Genomic DNA, 25,319 nt, shown 5'->3' with positions numbered 1-25,319 from the left:
CTCCCCAGAGGGAGCTGCAGCCCAGCAAGATGTTACCTAGAGTTCCCCTAAAACTGCTCTTGGCACGTGCTGGTGGGTGTTTCAACTCAGCCTGGCATAGCCCAGTGAAGTCTTAGCTCTCGGCAGGCATTTCAGCCTAGCCCAGCCAGCAAAGGTAAAGGAGACTGACTTCTATGTTTATTTTTACACTTTTTAAAAATGATTTTAGTTCTTTTATCTAGATCATTGATGACTTAGGTATTAATTGTGTGTGTGTGTGTGTGTGTGTGGCTCAGAGTTCAGCTTCATTTTTTGTTTTCTCGCTGTGGATGTCAGGTTGTCCTGGTACCATCTGTTGATGAAACATCCCTGTCAAAAAAACCATTTGGCCTTAGATATATGGATTTATTTCTAAGTCCTCAAATCTATTCCAGTTGTGTGACTGTCCATATGCCAGTACTTCAGTGTTTAATATTTGAAATCAGGAATTGTGGGTCTTTCAATTTTGCTATTCTTTCAACATTGTTTCGGCTATTGAGGTTTCCTTGTAATCCCGTATGAATTTGAAGATTAGCTTTTCCATTTCTGCCACAAAGGCCATTGCAGTTTTGATAAGGATTATGCTGAATCTGTACATCATTTTAGGTATTATTGACATGTTGATAATAAGTTTCCAATTATGCACGTGGCATATCTTTTTATTTGTACCTACTGTAATTTCTTTTAGCAATGTGGAGAATTCAGTGTATCGATCTTTCACCCATTATTAAATTTATTCCTAGGTGTTTTATTCATTAGGATATTCTGTAGGTGGACTTCTTAATTTCTTTCTGGAATTATTTGTTGCTGATGTATAGAAGCAAAATTGAGTTTTGCCTGTTGATCATTTATCAAAAAAATTTTTGGAATTCATTTATAGCAGTAGTAGCTCTTTGTAGGTTCTTTTATTTATTTTTTCTTTAAAAAATAAATAATTTATTAATAAATAAATACATTCTTTATAAAAATGAAATATATTTATTTTTATTAACTAATTACTAAGGCCAGAGCTCCTGCATAATGTTGACATGTCATCAATGACAATAAAGAAGCTGGGGCTGACCCATGCTGGAGCCTTGAGCCAGGAATCCACCATTGCTGCTGGAGCAGGAGTAAAGCAGCTGGGAATTGAATAGACACTCTGATACGAGAAGCAGGCATCTCAAATGCTGAATGAACCCATGGTGTATCAGGCTTGCTATTAGCACATGTTTACTTGTCTTTCTGTGAATTGGCTGTTTATCTCCTTTACCTATCTTTCTGGGATTATTTGTTGCCTTTTTGTTTTAAACAGATTTGTGCATGTTCTTAATAAAAATGTAAAACATTATATTTTATTATATATTTTTACACTTTTGTGTTATGGTTTCTTATTTTTCTCTTATCATTTCTTTCATGAATGCACTTTTTATTTGTATATTATTGAATTTATCAGTTTTTAAAATAATTTCATAAAATTAATAAACTAGTGCCATTTCTCCATGTTACTAGCTGCTAGTTTAAAATTTAATTAAAAGCAAGATAATAATCTAAACTGTTTAATTTTCTGATAATTAACAAAGTATACATATGACTGCTATATCTTAATAAATTTGTGGAAGACATTCGATTTCCTGAGTTTAAAGGTAATTTCAGTCCAACTTTTACACATGTTTTTAAACTTGTCTTAAAATTTGCATTGACTAATAGTGATCCATCAGTAGTTAAGTATGCCTTGAGTAAAGAAAGGCAGGAGGTGTGAATAAGCGAGAAGGTTACCAGATGCTGACTTAAAGTACTTCATATGTGGAAACTGACTCAAGCATTGACCCAAATGAGATTTCCAATGCCATTTATTAGACTCAAAAATTATGATGTGTTCAATAATAAGAAAACATGAAACCAAATAGTGTTGTATTTGTGACTTTAACACAATTTCTTTATCAATCCATCTACTGTTAAAATATAGGTTGTAGTTAGTTTGGGACTATTATACAAAAGTTACTTAGAAACACTTTTTTTTCAACTTTTCATATTGTTGTTTTGAGATGATATCATTTTACAGCACCACTAGCAATAAATGAGAGTTCAAATTGGTCCCTATCCTTGCATTATGTACATCATTGTCAGTGATTTTAATCCCAGCCATTCTTGGTGTAGTGGCAGCTAACGGGAATGGTACCTACTTTGAGATTTCCTTCCTTTTTGCACTTTAAGGTGAAAACTTTGGAAGTTGATTTTCAGTCTTTTTCTTTTCTAGTATAAGTACAAATCTGAATTTTTCTTTTGAAGTATATTTTAGCAGATCATAAACTTTGATGTATTATGTTTTGAATTGAAAATATTTTTAAATTACTCTTTTTGACTGAAGGTTAGTGTGAATTTCATTTAATTTGCAAATGTTGGGGGGATTTCCCAAACATTCGTTATTTATTTCTAATCAAATTCTCTTGTGATTAAAGAAGAACATTCTGTGTGATTTCAGTTCTTTTTAAAATTTGTGGAGATTTGTTTTATGGCTTAGACTACAAGTCTGTCTAGGTGAATGTTTCATGAACACCTGAAAAGACTGGAATTTTCCATAAATGCCTGTTGGGTTTAGTTGATGACACTGGTTAATAGTTTCTTGACTTTCTACTTATGTTCAGCTGTTCCAACTGTAACTGAGTGTGTGTATTTCTGTTATTTTTTTTTTCAGTTCTTGCTTCATGTGTTGCTACCTGCCCAATTGTCTAGTTTTTCTTCCTATGTGCTTATGATTTTGTCCTTTTATTGCTATGGTTGTCCTTACCACTGAAATGTTTCACTGATATTAATAAACCCCTTCAGTAACTTAGTGATTTGTGTTTGGGTTATACATTGCTTCCGTACTTCTTATTTTAACCTATCTAGTTTAAATATAAAGCTGTGGTTTTATATTTCTTAGGAAAAGTATGTATTGCAGCATTGCCTTTTTATACAATCTGTGTCTGCCTTCTTTTCAGAGTGTTTAGATCAAGTAGACTTGGTATAATTATGAAAGTTATGTTTAAATCTACCATCTTATTACTATATTTTATTTATGCTATCTGGTTTTTGCTCTTTTTTTCCCTGCTTTCATTTGGAAATCATTTTGTTTTGGATTTTTCTTCTTTTTTGTTCCACTCATTTTGTATTATTATTATCATTTTATGATACAGTTCCATAGGTCCTGGAATTTCCCTTACTCCTTCCCCAGTTCCCTTCCCTCCCACTGAGTTCCCCTATATTATTACAATAGTATCATTCTTCATAAACAGTCATATGTCCAGCATTGTGGGCATGGACAATGGCACAAAGTCCAGTATCCTATTGTGAAGATATAGTAAACAGTTTCATTGGGAATCCATCTTTGATTTGGAAGTAGAAATGCATACTGCATTGTATCCTCACATCTGGATAGGATAGTCTTCATTATGCAGTTACTGTATATCCCCTTAAATGAAAAGTCACAAAACAAAATCAGCAATGGGAAGAAAAAAGAAGAAATTAATAATGCCATGAAGTTAAATAGACATCTGTGATTGGATGGTTCATCCCTATAATGCTTGTAGTAATTGAGAGATGCTGAGGATAGAACCAGGAACTGAAGTCTATCGAGGTTCTTTATGTGGGTGTCGGTAGCCCAGTTACTTGAGCAATCAACTTTGTCTGCAAGGGGCTGGAGCCTGGAGTTGGGAGTTAGAAATCACTCTGATGCAAAAAGTAGGTATCTTAACTGTTGGGCTAAAAACCCATTCTAAATTAATTGTTCTTAAATAATGTTGCTATTGTTTCACTCTGCATGTATAGCTTTATGGCACTCTGGTCAACTGTAACTACCTTGTTCTCCCAGAACTCTCAACATCTGTTTCTTCAAGTCAGCTAGCAATTGCTTCTCTACTTGGGATAACTTCCTTGTACAAAAGTCTGGGAGCGTATCTCTAGTCAACAAGTTGGTGGATTTATAGGATCACCACATTGGATTTTCTCCTGTTAGTATAAGTCAAGTACTGGCTATTGTACTCTTTCATGGGTAGGAGTGGAAATGCATTTTCTACTGCTGTTTGGCAAGATATAGCCCAGAACCACTTCCACATAATGGGGTGAGGGAATTGGCTACCCAGGGTAGACAACACTGGGTTTTATACATCTTAAGCAGTCGGGAAGGGCAGAAGACAGCAGCTCCTTGGTTTTTGTATGGGAGGAGTGACCTGGAGCACAGGCTTTCATCAGACCTTTTGCACGGAGAAAAGGTCAGAGTGATTCAGCATTGCAAACATTCCTGGATGGATGTGTCAGCTTGACTCTGTAGGGTGGTGGAGTCACTTTTGCTCTGCTGACCCCAACATTCCTGCCTTTTGCTGCATGGTACTGGAACTAAAAGGGAGGGTGTCTCAAGGGATTATCCTAATGCCTAGTGGGCAGTGATATATTGGCTAAGGAAGAGTTTGATTAGTGATAGTCTTGGGAAGCAACCAGGGTGTGAAAAGAGGAAACAAAAATAATAGGCATGGTTGTGCTACAATAAAATGCTCCCGATTTCTTTAAGGTGCATCTCCTAGCAAGCGGCTGTGGATGTGGCTAGTCTAGTCCTGGGCCCTCTCAGTCCCTCCCTCTGCTTAGGGTGGCTTTTTTGAGCTTAACGAGCAAAGTAGGAGCCTGTGGTCCAGTTCAGGATTCCAGCAAGTGACCTTGCTAGAGCCGCAGTGCAGCTAGCACAAACTGAGTTTTTATGTGCATGCGCACTTTAGAACTCCATTGTTTCAAGTCTGGAAGAAACATACATAACAAGTAGACTAAATAAATTCGGTCCCAAAGAACAGTCAGCAGAGGACCCAGAAAAGCTCTGCTGCTATCCAAATCCAGAAGCAAAATTTTTAGTAGCACTTATAGTTGTAGTTAAATTTCTTCCCTACACAACAAGTATGAAAGCAGCTTAATCATCTGTACACATTGCTTTCCTCTAGAAAGCACTAGAATATGGAGCCTCCACAATGGCTCCATATTCTTCACTTTGCACCCTAACTGTAGTGCAGCATCTGATAAAACTATTTTTAACAGTTGTTTAAGGTCAGAATGACTTTCCAGCTGCAAGACCCAGTTCAGAACTTCTTATTCCAGTAATTTGATGGAGTAAGTTATTAGGAACAAAAATCAAGGAAATTTTTTTTTTGGTTTTGTGTGTGTGTTTGTGTTTAACTTTGGATAGCTGGCTAATCTAGCAACAAATAAAGGAAATCCTCAAAATGAAATAGAGGGAGAGAATGAACAAATACAGAAAATGAAGTGATTACTGAAGCCCAGGCTTCCTTATGAATATCTTCCAATTAAAATAGAAGCTTTTTTTTAATTTTCTTGAAAGTGAATTCAAACAAAGCCAGAATCCTGGAATCTGTGAGGAATCCTTTAGAGAAGGGCATAAAAGCAAGAATTTCCAAAGACTACTGACTGGTGAACTCGAGTCCAGTTCCTGAATAGAGCTGCAAATCATTTGTCTTCCCCTGCTTGAACTCTGCTGAATAGTGAAAATAGAATCTGCGTAGAGTGTATAATGTCATGTTATATTCTGAAACCATGCTCCCGAACTGTTTTAAAGTCAATAAGAATTAGATCTTAAAATAGGTAAGCTTCTGTTTCAAATTGCTAGCAGAAGCAAGTATGTACCCTTTATAGGACTCTCACCAGAGGCATCTAAGGAATCCCACAAATGAAGTTTAAAACAAAATACATTCCTGATAAGGGAGGAAAATCATAAGACACAACAGTATGGTAGTAACATGATCAAAGCAGAAACTGACAAAAATATATATACATACATATGAGAAAACATGCATATGTATGAGCATGTAGAACAAGGCCCATAAAATATATTTGTAGTACAGATGTACACACACACACACAATGTGTGTTGGAATTAGTCTGTAGAGAATATAAAAATAAGTAGGCCCACTGCATTTAACAGAAATGTTCATGAACTAGAAAATTGCTAATACGATTAAGAAGTAGATAGATAAGGCTGGAAAGAGAATTGAAGTATAACTCTGAATAAAATTACACAAAATGAAGCACAGAGATAAAAATAATAAAAATAAAGGTTGAGGAGGTCTAAGGAGTGTGTGCAAAGAGCTGCCTTCAGCAACCACTTTTGCTCTGGATCTCTGGAAAATGTGAATTTTGTGCATATACCAGGAAAGGATATATTTAAAACCAGGATATATATGAAAACAGAGGGGATGTTTTTACTGGTATTTTGGGAACAGAAAGCACATGGCAATTTTCCAATTCAGAGTAATTTTGACCAGTGTTCTCAAACATTTGCTGAATACAGAGATTATACTAACTTCAGACTTAAAATATAAAAGACAAAAGCCTTTAAAAGTAGAGTAGTATTGTCAGTTGTACTCCTAAGGAAAAGTTCACATGGGGAAATGTTCAGGGAAAACTTTGTAAAGTTAGTCAAGTACTTAGTTGTAAACCTTGAGGAGATACGAGCAAATCGGATACGAACCATTTTAGGAATAAAATCCTGACTTACCATCCTCTCAAACCTCTTTATATTTACCTGGTGGGCAAAGAGAATCCTCTCTAAATACTACATCATTTGGACTTGCTGTAGTATTTTGGAAATATACGCAGAACATAAGACAAAAGAAGAACATTTCAGAGCCTTGGTGTCTAAAATTTTCCCTGTAGAGTTTTGCATTGCTAAGGACCTGTCACTTATTTTCTTTCTGATTTCTCCCTTTCGGAAGAAGAATTTAGCTCAGGGTGATGAATTGTACATTGAGTCCAATTTTTTTTTCCCTCTGATTTAGAAAGTGTTTACAAACCCTGGACCTTTTGAGTAGAGGCTGGTTAAGAGCTATATGTGTTTGGGGATGAGATGAATATATTTTGCATATAAGAAGAACATGAGTTTAGGGGTCTATAGTAGAGTGCTATGCAGACTGGGCCCTTCACCCAAATTCAAATGCAGAAACCTAAGTCCCAGTGTTGGCCATGTGGCTTTTGAGAAGGTGAGCAAAAGGGAAAACACAGAATATTTGATTAATCCTAAAGAAAGCAAGTTAAGAATGAAATATAAAATACACAACATAGAAATTCAACTACTATAATTGCTGAAACTTTGAAAAGGTTAATAAACTTGATAAACACTAAATGCAGTTCCTCAAGAATAACCCATGTTTGCCGTGACATTTTAAAATCTGTTAATGAAATTTGCCACATTACTAAAGAGCTATGTAATCATTTCAGTATGTTCAGAAAAAGCATATGCCTAAATGAAACAATATATTTTAAAAGTTATTTTTGGTAAACTAGGATTATGTCCTGATAAGAAAAAAATCCTATCCATTTAATTTGCTCTTGATTGTAATGGAATTGTAAGACAATAATATTTCTTTTGATCAGTTCTTTTATTTCTAAGATTTATTTATTTTACTTAAAACTCACGAGTTAGAGAGAGGGAAAGGCGGAAAAAAAATTTTTGCATGTGCTGGTTCACTCCCCAGATGTGCACAATGGCTAGTGCTGCGCCAGACGAAACCAAGTACTTCTTGTAGATCCCCCATATGGATGCAGGTGTCCAAGGCCTTGGGCCGTCCTCTGCTGCCTCTCCAGGGCACAAGCAGGGAGCTGGAGCAGAAGTGGAGAGCTGGGACTTGGTTCAGCACTGAATGGGATGCTGGTGCAGCAGGTGGAGAGCTAGTCTATTTCTTTGCCATTTCTACCTGCTACTGAGCTGGTGAATCCATTAGAATAAGAAAGCTCAGCAAAAGTGTGATATTTCATATATAATAATTATATTTTAAATCCTTTTTACAACTGGAATAGCTGATTTAATGAGGAATACATTTAATAAAGTATACATAAGACTTTTATAGAATAAAATTATAAAAATCCTTAGCAATGCATTAAAACTTCAAGATGATCTAATAAAGATAAGCCACAGTCATATTCTTCTCTCTTTACTGAAATAGACATTAGTGTTTTTTTTGTAAGACAAGGAAAAGGCTAATCGACTTACTATATTCAGCCAATTCTCAATAGCTTTCCCCACTTATCCTATTTCATTTTAAGATTTTTAAATTTATTTTTATTGGAAAAGCGGATATACAGAGAGAAGGAGAGACAGGAAGATCTTCCGTCCAATGGTTCACTCCCCAAGTGACTGCAATGGCTGGAGCTGAGCCAATCTGAAGTCAGGAGCCAGGAGCTACTTTTGGGTCTGCCACATGGGTACAGGGTCCCAAAGCCTTGGGGTGTACTCGACTGCTTTCCCAGGCCACAAGCAGGGAGCTGGATGGGAAGCAGGGCCTCTGGATTAAGAACCGGTGACCATATGGAATACCGATGCGTACAAGGCGAAGACTTAATCAATACACTATCGTGCTGGGCCCAATCCTATTTCATTTTAATGCTGTTCCTCCAAGGTGACTTATTAAGCCAGGACTCTCCTGGTGTGATTCAGACACTGTATTGTAATACATTCTATTCCCAAGCAAAAATGCAGTCTTTATTATGTTCTTCTCTTGCAGAATGTGCATTCAAAAGAAGCCACACTTTTAAATTCTATGCAGATGTCTTCCTGTCTACAGTCAGCTTCAGCTTGGAGTACTTGTGAACATAATTCAGAATCTCAGATATTAAGAGAACACGTGTCTGAATTAGATCCTGCTTTCCATTCTGTCCTATCACTGCCATCAGGTAAGCTTCCCCCTCAACCTTTCTGACTGGATGTCTTACACAGCATAGTGCAGCAGTTATTTTGTTGCAATGAAACTAAACAGTTCTTGCAGAGAAATTAATTTAGTCATGTAAATGCAATGCTCTGCAGTGGGAGTGATAACCCAAGAGGGAGGTGCCCACTATTTCCCTCCTGGGCCACTCCTGGATCATGTAAAGTATTTAATTTTACTTGGAAGGCAGTTACAGACATGCAAAGACTAGAGTGGGGCTAAACTAAAACCAGGAGAGAAGCTTCTTCCAGAAATATAGGGGCCCAAGCAGTTGATCCATTTTCCACTACTGTGCTAAGCACATCTGGACTGGAAGTGGATTATCTGGAGCTTGACCCAACACCCCTAGTGGGGAAAGCCAGCTCCACAACAGTAGCTTTACCCACTACACCACAACACTGGCCCCAATAATTGTATTTTTACATCGAAAAAAATTGTTGAAAAAACTGGGTTGTCAGGAGATAGGATACAAACAGAGCTTACTAATTGTTTACTTCTCTATTTAAAGGAATAGGTTTTAATATTTGTAAAAGTAATTAGTACCCTAAAAGAATGTAGAGCTGTTACGTTCATAAAGAAGTTGCGTTTGAATTAATAGCATTCCCCGCTCCCCTCCGCAAGCTGTCAGAAGCAGGTAATGGATCCTTCCGAAAGCTGTTCTCTCAAACAGGCAGTATGGGGGGTTAGGGTGAACTGTCCTGTCTGGCTGTCAGTTTCCTTAAAGATCTCTCTGGTGCATTCGTTTCCACGAATATGTAATATTCTCAGCATTGTTCATCTTACACTCCAATTTACAAAGTTCATGAAGTTGTTCATTTGTTAGTTTTACTATGTACATGTAATCAATATTTTCCAAAATCTTGCTACCAATACGTTTGAAAAGCATATTTTGTCACTTCTGATAGTTTGAGCTTTTCAGAATTTGCTTATTTTTTCTAATAATATGTACTATTTGTAGAAAGACTTAGTATTTCAATCTGCAAAGAATGTGCTCACTGAAAATACCTTTTTATTTTTCCAGATGTGCCTCTTCATTTTCACTTTGAAACATTATTTAAAAACACTGAAATAAAAGGAGATCTTGATGAAAATAAATTTGTAGGCGAGTGTATCATAGCTCCATCAGCTGGTATGTCACATTTACAAATCTTGTACTTTATCAACCTTCTTGTATCTTTCACACTTAAATTCGCACTCACTAAATAAAATTTAGTAAAATAAATGTAAGCTCTTACTTTTTAATAGTTTTCACAGATAACACACACAACCCTAGAAAATGCACAGAAGCAGTCCAAACAAGAAATGATATTTGTGGAATGAAAATCATGAAGTATTAATGATAAGCAGGAAATTAACATGAAAGAACAGCATGAGTTCATATGTGTAATCCAGTGTAACGCGCTTTCATTGATTTTTGTTGACTTAAAATGATCCTGATGCCCACTGAGAGGGAAAATACTCAAGGGATTGCCAGGGAAAAAAAACCCCTCTGCTACATATTTCAGCATATCAAAAACCTCTAATAGTTAACAAAGTTTGTTTTGCTTATATTCAGGAAAATAGATCCATGAAGCTGACTACATAGTTTGTTGTATTATTCAAAGAATAAAAATTGAAAGGTAGGGCATCATTCAGTAAAGTAGTATTGTTAAGTCTGAGTAAAATTATCCTGTATGTTCACATCACACCATGATTCAAAAAATTCTAAGTGGATCTAGGAATTTAAAATGAAACCTTAAAACTATATAATAAAACTGGCAGAAATTATAATGAAAAAAGTATGAGTATGTTAAGTGGAATTGAAGACATTATCTTTGGAAGCAATTAGAAGAAAAAAATCAACATATCTTGATTATCTGTGAAGTGAAAATCTTTACATTAAAAAAAGTCATAGAGTAGTAAGCACTTTGTTTCAGAGCTAAGCCACTGCTGGGATGCCCACATGCCACACCGGAGTGCCAGTGTAAATGCCACTAATGTCAAAAATCAACTGTCTAAGGTTAAGGTTAAAGAAGAAAGACTATAAAGAATACTTGAAATAATTGGTCCTTTGTCATGATGTAATTATTTTGAGAACTTATTCTGTGACTAAGATTTTCTGAGTGAGAAAAATGTATCCCTGATCCTGAAGAGGATTATTTTAAGACTGAATTACAGTGATAATTCTCTCTGGTGATGGATCCTAAAGATTACTTCAAGAATGTCCATCATATTGTCACTAGAACAGTGACTCAACAGGCTAATCCTCCGCCTATGAGTGCTGGCATCCTGCATGGGTGCTTGGTTCATGTCCGGGCTGCCCCACTTCCGATTCAGCCCCCTGCTAGTGGCTTGGGAAGGCAAGAGAGGATGGCCTACGGCCTTACGTCCCTGCACCCATGTGGGGGACCTGGAGAAGTTCTGGCAGTTGCGGCCTTTGTGGAGTGATCCAGCAGATGGAAATCTCTCTCCTCTCTACAAATATGCCCTCAAATAAACAAATCTTCTAAAATAGGTACAGTAAAGTGATAATTCATTATGGTAATGAAACTAGCATTCCTAACAACTGGAGGTAAATGATACTGTCTCTAATCAGAGAAAGTAACCTGAGAAAAGGAATCAACAATGAGAATGATACCATGATTCTGAATAAAATCATGGTTTCATATTAGAATGTGCATGAATTACGAGGCATTTATGCATAGGACTTAAAAGGGTAATGCAAAAATGTATGCTATTAAGAGGAATTACATTTCTTCTTAAAATATTTATTTGAAAGGCAGAGCCACAGTGTGAGAAAATAAGAGCTAGAGACAGGTTATCTTCCTTCTGGGCCTGGTAGAAGCCACGAGCCAGAAATTCCATGCAGATAAGATGGCGGTGGCAAGAACCCAAGTTCGTGAGCCACTCTTTGGTTCCACTCCAGGTACAATAATTAGGAAGCTGGGTAAGAAGCTGAGCAGCCAAAATGTGAACCTGCACTCTGATATTGAAATATTGCTCTATTTATGACTAAAAAAAATCACTGAAACCAAGTAAGGCACAACTTTGTGTTTAAATCTTACTTCTATGATTCAGATATCCTGTTTCTCTGGACAAATATTAGTTATCTTGAACACTTGTTACCTGATTTTCTGTGAAAGCTCCACTAAGATCTTCTCCAGTGAGTTTCTGTAGGTGTAGATAATGCTTTTAAAATTTTGATGTTAGGGCCAGCACTTAGCCTAATGGCTGAAGTCCTCACCTTGCATGCACCAGGATCTTACATGGGTGCTGGTTTGTGTCCCAACTGCTCCACTTCCCATCCAGCTCCCTGCTCGTGGCCTGGGAAAGCACAGCCCAATGCCTTGGTACCCTGTACCTACATGGGACCAGGAAGAGGCTCTTGGCCTTGGATTGGCTCAGCTCTGGCCACTGAGGCCACTTGGGGAGTGAACCAGCAAACAGAAAACCTTTCTCTGTAAATTTGATAAAAATTTATGTCTTCAATATTCAGACTTACCATTTCAACTGCACGCACTCATCTTTGAAGTTGACATTCACTGTTAACTCTGCCCTACCACTGCCGTTTGTAGGGCAGTGAAAATAGTAGTGGAGCACTGTTCAGTCATCCATTAATCTGCCCCAAACTCTCTTTGCTACATGTCATGCAGCAGCACCCTGGCTCAAATGCTGGCATGTGGAGTCCAGTCACTGCAAATAGCCTTCCTTCTCCACCTCCCCTGCTTTCAGGACGCTACCTTTAGTGGTGTCCTCACGTTAATGGCAGCACTTTCCCACAGGCTTCTGCTCTAGTTTCCTTCTTCTGATTCCATAACATATTATCATTTGAAGAATCTTCACAAATTTTGTTTTATTTAAAATGTTTTTTTTTTTTGCTTGCCAACACAAATATATATGTGCATCTCTCTTCATGAGGCCATCTATACAAATTTTGTCATTTTTAGGGTGCTTTGCCATCTTGAAGCCAGAATCAGGATATTCTTGCTCAGTCATTCACTGTATTTCAGGGTTACTGACAGTCTGGTCTCTCATCCTACAAATACATCTTTCCAAACCCCCAAATGCTTCAAAAGCAATCATTTTGGTTCTTGCCTGAAGTGTGCGACTCAATGATCTGACAATAGAACTAACAAACATTCACCATGGCAGTCACCCTCTATGTACAGCAACTCACTCACTTCAACATCAAAACCCATAAATATCTGCAATTATCATTACAGTACAGATTAGCTTTCAAATGACTCACAATTGTGGCAAATTCATCACTTTAATAAAAGTGAATGAATGGTGCCTAGTCACCGTCAGAGGTGGAAGAAAGGGCTCTTGGTTTGTTCTCGTCCGGTGTGGCTCTGATTTCCAGATTTAAGGGAAACTCAAGGATTCAAATTGTATTTCAGTAAGAAATAAGGAATGAAACCAACAGTAACTTGTAATTTGGATGGCTTTGAGGATGATTTTAAGGACCCCTATTCTGGGTGGTATTAGTTTAAGATTTATTCCAGAATCTAAATCTGAAGCGATATCTTAAAATTCTCACTATAAACTAAATACCAAGATGTTTATTGGATAAGTAACAAAAACCTCACATTTCTTCTCTTTTCATTATAGTACATAGTAGTCTGCATCAATGGAGAAACGGATATTCACCTACATGTAAACCTCAAATAATGTCGGACTCTTCTACACAGCCGTTACAGGGAAGGAAAAAAAGACATTTGAGTGAAACAGCTTTAGGTAGGTTAAAATGAGAAAAAGAACACCAAAATGCTGAAAACTTACCAACTACAGAAAAATTGTTGATTATATAAAATATCTGTGACCCTCTGACCTTTATATAGCTGAACCAAATTTATTGGCCTGAGCATCTACTTCATGGCAAGCATTTCCTTGCTAGCTGCTTTCCACCAACCAAATGGGGTTGAGGCCAGGGTCGTGCTATGGCCTCACATTAATGTAAGGCTGCCTGACAGAAATTACCTGTGCGGGCATTAATTCAGTACAGATTCCTCAGGATCCTAAGAAATTTTAAAAGTTTCAACTGAGGAATCAGCAATCTGTTCAGTTCTTCTTAGGACTCTACATAGTTCCAAAGACGGTCAAAAGGTAGACACCTCTCCGCTGGTAATGCAAAGGAAGGGTTGTTGTTAGGACAGGGGCCAAGATGGCTGCAATTGTTTCTACTAATGAAAAAAAGAGAAAAAAACATAACAGGAAAGATATGAGGGTACTTCAAAAAGTTCATAGAAAATGAAATCCTAAATTTATTCTGATATAAAAACCTTTTGTAATTCAGCATAGTTTTTCCATAATAGGCATTTTCATGAATTTTTTGGAGATCCTTTGTGTCCATGATGTCAAAAGTTCTTCCAAAAAAATACTTACCTTTTAATTTTCCATGACATTGTTTTTAGCTAACCCTGTATTTTGAACCACAAATTATTTACGTACTTTTTTGGTTATTATTCAATGTTCCAGTGGATGTAGTAGTATACACATCAAATATTTTCCAGATGTGATGATGTAACAGATGATATATTAGCAACCAATTACATCCAAGATCATACTATCTCTAGAAATCCCAAGTTACTACCTGACAACCAGTACAATGCAGTGTAGCATAAAGCTAACAAATTCCCAAAGGTTTCCAGATGCTTTCTTATTTTTAGTTTCTCAGCCTTAGGAAAAGACAGCTTTTAACAGACTTCTATGCATGCATACTGAAACACAGGAAACTTGTAAAAAATCACTTTAACAGATACATTAGGAGTAAGATACAAAGATAAAACATATTTCCCTTCAACTGCTACTTCAGAGCTGAAAGTGTCTGATTGAAATAGGACAAATGAAATGGCTTACAGAAAGGAAATAAGACAGTTTCCACAGGACAGGAATCTGATCTAGTCTCTTTAACAAGTTACCATTGTGGTGTAGCAGCTAAGGCCATTCCAGCATGCCACATCCCATTGGGGTGCTGGTTCAAGTCCGGGCTGGTCCATTTTCGATCCAGCCCCCTGCTAATGCACCTGGGAGGGAAGTGAAGGATGGCCCAAATGTTTGGGGTCCTCACTCATGCAGGAGACCTAGGAAAAGCTCCTGGCTCCGTACTGGCCTGGCTCTGGCTGTCACAGCCACTTGGGCAGCGAACCAGCAGATGGAGGTTCTGTCTCTCTTCCTTTCAAATAAATCTTTTTTCATTTCTTTTTTTTTGAAAGATTTTTTTTAATTGAAAATAATATATACAGAGAGGAGGAGAGACAGAGAGGAAGATCTTCTGTCTGTTGATTCACTCTCTAAGTGGCCACAATGGCCAGAACTGTGCCAATCCAAAGCCAGGAACTGGAGCCTCTTCCGGGTCTCCCACTCTGGTGCAGGGTACCAAGGCCTTGGGCCGTCCTCCACTGCTTTCCCAGGCCACAAGTAGGGAGCTGGATGGGAAGCAGAGCTGCCGGGATTAGAACCGGCACCCATATGGGATCCTGGAGCATGCTAGGCAAGGACTTTAGCCACTAGGCTAAAGTCAAATCTTTTTCTTATAAAATTAGAAAAATATATTCTAGTTTATTTCAGCACACTATGTAAATTGTGGTTTGAAGTAACTGGCTATAAAGGACTTTTTAAAAAATTAAAGTTTGAGAAATATAAACAGAAATATAAACCAGAAGTATGAGATTTTATTATTCACAGAAAAATATTACAAATCATACTAAACAATGGTAATAAATAAGCGGATAAACATAGTAGTTATGGAGCATCTCAAGAAAAGCTTAAAGTCAGACATAAAAAAATGAGATAAAAAAGCCAGTCCTGATGATTCGATCTCTAAAGGGAATCACAGGAAATAAGAGCAGAGTAAAAGCAAGGGATGATATTGAATATATTTGATAAAAACTGACAGGATACTTCAGACCTGGAAAAACTGGTGGCAGTTTTAAGGCTGTACTTTTCTTTTTTTATAATATATCTAATACAGGTAAACATCTCTTACTTAATTGTGAAAATAATTCCAATGTAGTATTTATTGATCATGTGTAATATGTGATAATTCTGAATGGTTCTTCCCTTGCCAGGACAAGGAACTAGATATGAAGAATTTGTTTTTCAACACACAGAACCAGGATCTCACAACAATCTTTCTGCTGTGTCTAATGCCAACATTACATCAAGAACCCCAAATTCATCGTCTCAAGTAGGTCTATATACTAAATTCTAGAATTGCTTCATAGACCTTAAAAACACACCAGCTAATTTTTAAAGAAAGAAACTTCTACTTTGCTGATCTGTAATAGCCTTATTATTAGCAACATTTAGAACTGACTTACTAGGAAACAGGAAATTTGATTAAATAAAACATTCTGCTAAAAAGCTAATCCTTAATACAGTCCATTTCCTGTTTCAAAATGTCAGCGTGAGGCAGGTGTTTGGCTTAGTGGTTAAGATACCCTTGTCCCCTTGGCTGAGTTCCCAGTGTTGCCTCCCAATTTCAGCTTTTTGCTAGTACACACCCAGGGGTAGGGATGGCTCACAGAGCTGGGTTCCTGAAGCCTGGTGGGAGCCCCAGGTTGAGTTCCTGGCACAGCATTGTGAGCACTGGAGTGTGAATCCAGATGACCACTCTGTCTCCGCCTCAATAAAGGCTCTAAATTGAAAAAATAGAACGTCAGCTTCGTCATGGCCATTTTTAGGATGTACAAATCTAAATGTATTCTTGATGAGAATTCACGACTTGTTTTTTGTTGTCGTTTTGTTTTTTGTCATCTGACACCTGTCTGCGGAATAGAAAGTTCTAAAGGTAGAAGGGTTAGGAACTACACATCCTGAAGTATAGGGATCAGGATTATGATTCAAGACTGTATTCACTTAGAAGGCCCACATTTGTCAACAAAATGTTGTTTGTTATATTGTTTCACTGACACTTGGGGTAAACTGTTAGTCTTCTGGCTTTGCAATGTAAGGCATTTATTCTACTGTTATAATCAAGCTTGTGTGCTTAATACACACGTTACATACCTTCAAAAAGATAAGTACGTTGTTAGTTTCCTTAACATTTCTTTTCAAAAACTTGCATTTTACTTGACAGGCAGAGACAAGCCATCTGCTAATTCATTTCCCAAATGCCTACAGCAGCCAAGACTGGGCAAAGGCCATGGCCAGGAGCCCAGAGCTCTGTCTAGGCCTCTCATGTGGCTGGCACAGATCCATGTACTTGAGCCATCACCTGCTATTTCCTAGAGCAGGCATTAGCAGGAAACTGAATTAGAAATCAATGAGCTGGGACTTCAGCAGGCACTCTGACATACAAAGTGGGCACCCTCAGTGGCATCCTACTGTTGTGGCACCAAACAACTGCTCCCTCTAACCTTTTGGAGTCAGATTCTATAACAATGTATCTGCCAAAATTATACAACCCGTACACTGACATTATCTGTGATTCATAGAGTAGTGCCACAAATAAACAGATGCTACTGTAAAGCAGTACTATAATCCTGTTTTGCAGAATGCTGCCAGAAGGAGACTAAGAAGTGAAAGCTCTTACGACATAGATAACATTGTGATTCCCATGTCATTAGTAGCCCCAGCTAAGTTAGAGAAACTCCAGTACAAGGAAATACTTACTCCAAGGTATGTATATTTACATCTCCTTCCTTCTGTTCTCCTTCTTTAATAAATTTAAAATGTCATAGTTTAAGTCAAGTTAGAACCTTCCTTAACGAAAGGATGCTCTCCTATCCTACCTTCCCTATTTCTATAGTTGTGTAGGGAATACGGTGAAAGCAACTTTTACAGAGAAAAAAAAGCGATGAGTACTAATTTTTCTGAGTTTTATTAATAATTGGGAATTTCTAGACTAATTAACTTTAGCATCTTTAGCCATTTTTGCATTGTTATATTTATGTACCTGCATATATACAGCACTTAAAATAACTGTGATTTAAAAATAGTAACAATAATCTTTTTGTCCTTAAAAAGACAAAGGTGTGGGGGTGGGCATGCTGCATCCCACGTCAGAAAATCTAGCCTCTTGCTAATGCCGACCCCTGCGAGGCAGCAGTGAGGAGCTAAGTCCCTGGGTTCTTGCCACACACGGGGCAGATCTGGATCGAGCTTCCAGTCTCTGACTCAGGCTTAGCTGTTGCAGCTGGCACTGGAGAATGAACCCGCAGATGGCAGCTGTTTCTCAAATAAATGAAATTTAAAAGATCAAAGCAATGAATTACCTATGCATGGTGTATTCATACTATGAGACAGTAGCAACCATGATAATAAAAATAAGATTTTGTTGTTTTGCACTTAGCAGTGACATAAGAGAGGAAAGTCTGGGAAGACATCTTTGAAGCTGCAGGGATTATTACATAGGGATTTCTAAACATTTTGCACAGGCTGATGGAGGGAGTTAAGGCAAAGGTCCTTGAATGTCACACAGTTCTTGAAAGTGACAGTGATGTAAGCCAAACTTTTCATCAGTTATGAAAGCAGTTTCTTAATAATGTCAGTGTGGATACGGGAATTAGGAAACGCTGAGAAAGACACGAGGCACACGACAACTACAGTTAATTCCTACTCATCGGAAATTTAATTGTTTTTACATCAGATTGCTTTGAGGTACTAAGAGAACTCACATACTCTAGAACAGGGCTGGGAAACTTTTTTTCTGATAAGAGCCATTTGGGTATTTACCACATCATCTGCACCATACAAAATTATCTAAAAAAAATTAGCCCGTCAAAGATAGCCTGAGTGCCACAGACACTCAATTCTCTTGGAAGGGCTAAACTAAATGATACCAGGGTTTTACCTGGACATTCCTCACTCACTTTAAACTCTGGAATACTTTATGTTAAGACTATCAACTGTGGTCCTGACATCCTGCACCAACAATGCTTTCAAGTTCAGTAGTAGGCTGCAGCCAGGGGCTGATGTAGTTGTTTTGGGAGTTCCGTGCACTGCTGTTAAAGCTTTGGGAAACTCAAAAAGGGGCCATCACGGGCATTTTTACACCAAAGAAACTGGCAAAGTACAAATCCATATTGGGCCCTCCTTATTCTTTTTTCTGAAAGTATAGCACTGATTTAATTCTGGTCACTGTGTGATGACTATCTGTAAAATGAAGACATGCAGAAAAAGACTGTTTTCTATCACATATAATAAAGCCAAAATAATGACACCTCTTGTCCTTTCCTTGTAATACAAATATTTGTTTTCCTCTTCAAAAGTATAACCACTAAAAATTCCTAAGAAAACTACAATGCACTTTGCTGTGTTTAGGCAATCAAACTGCTACATTCATGCTTACAATCTGTTTTTAACTCTTAACAGTTGGAGGATTGTTGCTCTTCAGCCTTTGGATGAATGTAATTTAGGTGAAGAGGTAAGCTGCCTTTTGCTTAAATGGGATACCTGTATTTATATATGATAAAGCTTGCTTACTCTGACACTCAAGAAACTAAAGTAACTTCTACTGGCCTTTTTGCTTATGTAAACATAGCCCTTCAACAAAAGCACTAAATGAGCAGAAAAATGTTTCTGTCCAAATGCATAAATATGTACTTAAGAAAAAGGAAGTAAAATTATAATGTACCATTTACATGAAATAACACAAAGGTTACATGAGTACCTACACTATTTCCTGGTAGTCATGATTTTTCTGTATTCAAGTTTACAATGCCATTTTCCAAATATTAGGGCCAATTTGCTTTTGAACTTGAGTAAGTTTTAATATTAAAAAGCAATATGGCACAAATGTCACTTGATACCTGACGTGTGCTGGTCATTTTGGTTACATTAATCATATACTAATGTTTCTGTAATGAGCTTTCAGTTGATAGGATAAACATGAAAAACAGCCTCACACCGTTCCGCACCAGGCAGTATCAGCAAATGAATTATGAAAAATCTGCTTTCTTAAGGCTATTTCATAATTGCTGGCAAGGAATTATAATTAGTAAAATTACATAAGAACAGTTTCAAGAAAAATCTGGGATAACCAAGCTACTTCCAAAGTGGTATCTTTAGAAGTACTATTTACCTTTTAAAGCACTGCCTCCACTAATGTGTTCTTCCATTCAGGATGATCTTAGCCAGGAAGCCCACATTTGATAAGTAATATAACCAAATAATCATCTAGGTTAAAACTCCAGATAAGTCACTCATTAAGTAAATTCTGACTTGGATAATCAGTTTTACTTGTCTTTGAAATTAACATGTTCCCACAACAATATGTACTTCACGATACAAAATCAATAATAATAAAAAAATGTGGCAAAAGGAAATACCATGAACCCACTTATAATATCAAACATGAACTAACAAAAAAAGGTCAAAACGAAAGTTTGTGGTTCTCTGAGGAATTTGAAACCGATCAACATCTAACCCCCTCACCTCCACAGCTTACATTTTTAGAGTCATGAGGAGCTGTTTCAATTCTGTCCTATAATTCAAAATGTTTGATAAAAGCAAAAAAAAAAAACAAAAAACAAAAAACTTTTTTATTTCTAACTCCAGATAGAAGATCTTTCTGATGAAGTTTTCTCCCTGAGACACAAAAAATATGAAGAAAGAGAGCAAGCCAGGTGGTCCCTCTGGGAACAAAGCAAGTGGCACAGAAGAAATAGCAGGCAAGTCTTACAAAATTAGAATCCTTAACCATGGAGTGTATGTGTAATAAACATTCTGCATGAATTTTGAGAGAGATCATTAAAAAGGAAAATAGAATTATGTTAACATAATTAACTGCAGTCAGTTGTGTATCACTCTATGCAGTGCTTCATTGAACATGCAATTTTATTAAAAATGTATGTGGGCCAATAACATGAGGATGAAATAAAGTTCCTGGATTTTACTCCATTCCCTCAAATATTCATGCTCAACGTCAATAATATATTTAACTGGTATGTAATAAGTAAATTCCCTCTATGAAGTGGTCATTTCAATCTAACAGTAGACATACACTTGAGATTGGAATGTAGGTAACCCAATTTTCACAAAGACACCTCAAAAATATGCTCTTGAACACCAAACTATAAAATACCTGACTAGTCCAAAATCTATTCCTAAAATATGAGGAATCTTCAAAAAGTCCATTAAAAATGAAATATTGTGAAAAAGTTATCCTCCTGCCACTCACATGGGAAACCTGGATGGAATTCCAGGCTCTGGGCTTTGGCACGGCCCATCCCAGCAGCTGTGGCCATCTGGGGAGTGAACCAGCAGATGGAAGGTAGCTGTAACCCTCTCTCTGTGTAGCTCTGTCTTCCAAATAAATAAATAATTCTTAAACAAAACCTATGCAAAGATTTAAAAAGCTCTGTACCAAAATAAGCATTCTTTTAAATTATCTGCGCTTTATTTGAGGGGACAGAGACACAGAGTTCCTCCTATGGGCTGGTTCACTCCCAACGTGTCTGCATTGATTCAAATGGGGCTGGGCCAAACCTAGCCCTCCCATTTGGGTGTCAGGGACATAACTACCTGAGCCATCATCTATCTGTGCCTTCTCGGGTATGAAATAACAGGAGGAACCAGACACAAACCCAGGCACTGCAATGTGGAATATGGACATCCCAAGAAATGTCTCAACTGCTACGTTAAACACTGGCCCTTAAATCCATCTTTTCATTCCATTTCCCACAAACTTTTGGAAGTATCCTCATACTTTTTATAACACAGATTTTTGAGGAAAGGGGGATAATCCATCAACACAATTAGTAACTGCATATATGACTGAACTCTGGGATTTTATACCTACATTTTACATAGCCAAGATTATGTGAAGTCTGACAGACACCTTAGTTAAGGGGCATTTCTCAATTAGTATCACTAAAAGTTACAAGCCATTCAGATTCACTCTCTAAGAGTTCCCCCAGTTAAATGAGATCCTCAGATTCTTTGTTCCGTATTCCACAGATAAAACTTTCCAGAAATAGAACATGTGAATGGAGGCTTTCAGGGATGGTAGTACAATAATTATAGAATCCCCTGGTAACTCAAAAGACTTTAACGGGTCAAACAGTTCCCCTTTCTTGTTTTCTGAAAAACAAAAACAAACCAAATCACAAAACAAAAAGTACTGTTATAATTTGGTAAATATTTCATAAACTACCACTTAAGTCTTTGAAATATCAAAATAATAGAACCAAGATGTTCATCAGAAGAATCTTTAAAAAAAATTTTCTCTGAACTATGGAAAGAAAAGTCATCAAATGAAAAAAATAATTGCATTACTGTCTTGGTTTTCTTGTTAGAGCTTACAGTAAACACGTTGAAGGACAGGACTTGCTTTTGAAAGAGTACCCGGATGACCTCAGTAGTGGCCAACCATGTGCTGCAGAAGGTACTCCCGAGTTTCCTCCAGAGAATCATGATCTATGTGCACATGGCTCACCTTCTTTCAAAGAAAGCCAAGAAATCAAGGTAAATATAGTACACATGGTTGAATTTCCTTTTAATTTTTTTCAGTTATTTATAGAAATTGCTTACTGGAAATTACCCATCTCCATTATATAACAACTCCACTAACACAAGGAGTGGGCATTTAGCCTACTGGTTAAGATGCCTGCACCCCACACTGGAGAGCCTGGGTTCAAGTGCGGGCTCTGGTTCCTAATTCTAGCTTCCTGCACACTGCAGGAGGTGGTAGTCAACAGTCACAGTAATTGGGTTCCTGGCACACATGTGGGACAGCTGACTTTAAGTTTCTGGCTCCTGGCTCTGCCCAACCATTGCAGGTATACAGGAAGCACACTGGCAGATGGGAGCTCCCTGTTCCTCAAGAAAAATAAATAAACAAAATAAAAACCTAAGACAATTCAGACTAGAATGCTGGGTAAGAATCAGAGTATCTGTATTCCAGCATTCTCAAGATCCATCACTAACTACAGTCATTCACCTACTGGTATCACTTGCCAGTGCAAGCTTCTACCTACTCACTTAATAAGGAACAGAATGCTCTCGAAGTTTCAGCACAAAACAAATCCAATTAACAGAGAAAAGCACACAGTATACAGTAAATGTTAACAACTATTTCTTTCCCTCTTGTTACAGAAGATTTTCACTTGTTTCTATAGAGCTGTTAGTTCCTACCTCCAGAGCGGCATTTTCTTACATTGCATCCACGAAGTTCATGCACCTTTCTTCATAAATAAACGTTGACAAAGAAGAACAGATCTAAAATACAGAGCAGACTGCAGAAATTAGTAGACAAGGGACAGGAAACTCAGGGAAGCAAAAGTCAGTAACGGAATAAAAATGGAAAACTAAATTACATCATACTTAAAAGTTACTTTTAAAGAGGCTTTCTCAAAGTGCTGTTACACTGAAAAGGCCAGTGCTCCAAGGCAGCACGCCTCTTCCTGGTGAAGTGAAAACTTCAGCCCCAAGTCAGTAAAGTCTCAGGACGTTCCACTTTGACTTGGCATTAGCTCCAAATGACAATTTGTGCATTTATGTGCTAAAAGAATAGAACAGTAGTTACTACAAAATCAAATTTTACAGAGGCACATGCATTTGAACAAAACAAATTAGTTGAAACTTAACTGAGAATGTTTCCCGTTTCAGTCTCTGTGGTGGGACCGACGGGCTTTTCCACTGAAAGATGAAGACACAGCAGCCTTATTTTGCCAACTTGAAAAAAAGGATGAGACTGAACACTCGAGCGCAATTTTGCACGGTGAAATCTTCTGTGCCACTGCAGCAGAGAATGGCCACCATGCAAAAAGGCAGTCAGTTGGAACGGAAGAGCACAAAACCTTTTGTCTAGGAATCACTAATGTTAATAGGTGACACTGAACAGGTTAAGAAAACTATGTAACTAAAGGGAAGACTGACAAAAACAAGGGCTTGTTCTAGAACCCTTACCTACTCTGGTCACACACTGCATATATTACTCTTTTATGCTATTTGTGAAACAGGCAAGATAAGTCTCTCCGTTTCATACCACAGCAGTAACTACTTTCTCTTCTACAAATGCTAGTCATTTGTGTTTGTCATGCAAATAAGTATCAGGATATTAACTGTTGCAAATTGATGTTCAATAAAAATTACTGAGTAATTTTTAAAACTATACACCCACATACACATGCACGCACACGCGTATCCATGTATCAAATGACTGCCTTTTTTTTCTATACACATGGTAGTAACTAAAATTGCCTTAGAAATATATATCTGTTTGATATATACACATACATACACACATGCACTACATATGTAATTTAAAAAAACCTACTCTATTTTCAAATGTATGTATTAACTTATAAAATATAAGCTGTAACATACTCACATACAAATACAGTTTTCCACTGATAAAAGACATCTAAACACCTTTACCATGGAGAGGGAGTTGCTTTAAAAACTAACCATAGCATCTTATTTATGGAAATCCTTATACCAGATAATATAATACTGATTTATTCAGAAATCAATGACTAACTAAATATGGGCTTCTTTTGTTCACAATTAATAAAGAAAAGCAAACTAGAGTTTAATATCGGTGTATTTTAAAACACTTTTTGAAAGCTCAACTTGAGTTTTACTGTGTTCTCATGAAGATACCAATTTATAATAGCAGCAGGACAACCTTAATCAATATGTTTTTAAATGATTGTATTTCTAATTAGTTGGAATTACTGGTTTCTACCTAATCTGGAAATAATCCAGCTAATTTGCTAATTTGGACATTCACTGCCATAGTTTATTCAAATAAATATCTATTCTTACTTTCCTCCTAGATTGAGAAGTAAAATTTTTCAAAGAACTTCCCTTCAATATTGGACACTGAAGAGTGTACATTAAAGAAAATGCCTTTTGAAGGTATTATACCTCTTGTTTTCTATGTGAAAGTTGACAATTTATATGAATTATTTTTTGTCATGTAACAAGGTTACTCAGCGTGAGTGCTTGTGTAACTGAACACTGTGCCCATGGGTCCTAGTCTGTTGGATCCGACACTCAGCTATTATTAGGGATTAGAAGTTACACTGTTCCCTTCAAAGGGTAAAAATATTCAAATTAAATACTGACAAACTTTTGCTTGTAGTTTTACTATGCATTTATTTTTAAAGAAAAAGAAAACAAAAGCCAGACAAACACAAGTTGTCAAGGCAAATACACTCAAATCTTTGTCACATCTCATATATTATAAGCTTTATTGTAAGTTTTTTAATTAAAGTTCTTTCTATATGCCTTGTGTTGTTTGATTCATGTATTCATGGTGTAAACCCTTTATAAGCCAAAATAAAAAGTATTAAGAAGCAAAATTTTAACTTTAAATGTAGAGACAAAAACCCAAGCAACCACCGTACCATGCATGTTAATATTTTTCAAACCATATTGGCTTTAAGAAGGACGATGCTGACGCTGTTAGTTCTTGCTCTGTTACTACACAGTAAGAGGATCTGCCAGAATGAAGCAGCTGAAACAGACTTGTAGTGTCTGTGAAACACAACTATATTTAGTTTATGGATTAATTCTACACCATGTTATCTCTTTGCCTACCTTGTCTTTCCTGTAATAAAATATGTATATCCTTAGGGGTAAAGATCCATAGCTCCAAAATATTCTCAATCATCTGATTCTGTTACACAATACAAGGTAAGCAATAAAACAATG

The 25,319-nt window shown here is 37.0% G+C and overlaps 1 protein-coding gene across 4 annotated transcripts in view; it reads left to right on the top strand.

Moving 5' to 3' along the window:
• Positions 1–24,890, top strand: part of KANSL1L (KAT8 regulatory NSL complex subunit 1 like) — a 105,779-nt gene extending 80,889 nt beyond the window's left edge. For 3 of the 4 annotated variants that reach the window (XM_058664941.1, XM_058664943.1, XM_058664942.1), the window contains exons 7-15: positions 8,535–8,703; positions 9,757–9,864; positions 13,326–13,451; positions 15,785–15,903; positions 17,212–17,336; positions 19,032–19,083; positions 20,217–20,329; positions 21,956–22,124; positions 23,268–23,668. In XM_058664941.1, the coding sequence (XP_058520924.1) occupies positions 8,535–8,703; positions 9,757–9,864; positions 13,326–13,451; positions 15,785–15,903; positions 17,212–17,336; positions 19,032–19,083; positions 20,217–20,329; positions 21,956–22,124; positions 23,268–23,492 (1,206 nt within the window). In that variant the 3' untranslated portion in view covers positions 23,493–23,668. Of the gene's footprint in view, positions 1–8,534; positions 8,704–9,756; positions 9,865–13,325; positions 13,452–15,784; positions 15,904–17,211; positions 17,337–19,031; positions 19,084–20,216; positions 20,330–21,955; positions 22,125–23,267; positions 23,669–24,439 lie in introns of those variants that run through there. The other variant, XM_058664944.1, reaches the window with a different exon arrangement.
• Positions 24,891–25,319: the final 429 nt, after the last annotated feature.

This window comes from Ochotona princeps, chromosome 5 (genome assembly GCF_030435755.1).
Source record: "Ochotona princeps isolate mOchPri1 chromosome 5, mOchPri1.hap1, whole genome shotgun sequence".
NCBI lineage: Eukaryota > Metazoa > Chordata > Mammalia > Lagomorpha > Ochotonidae > Ochotona > Ochotona princeps.
The sequence above is the reverse complement of the archived record's forward strand: the minus strand, read 5'-3'. Positions and strand labels throughout refer to the sequence as shown.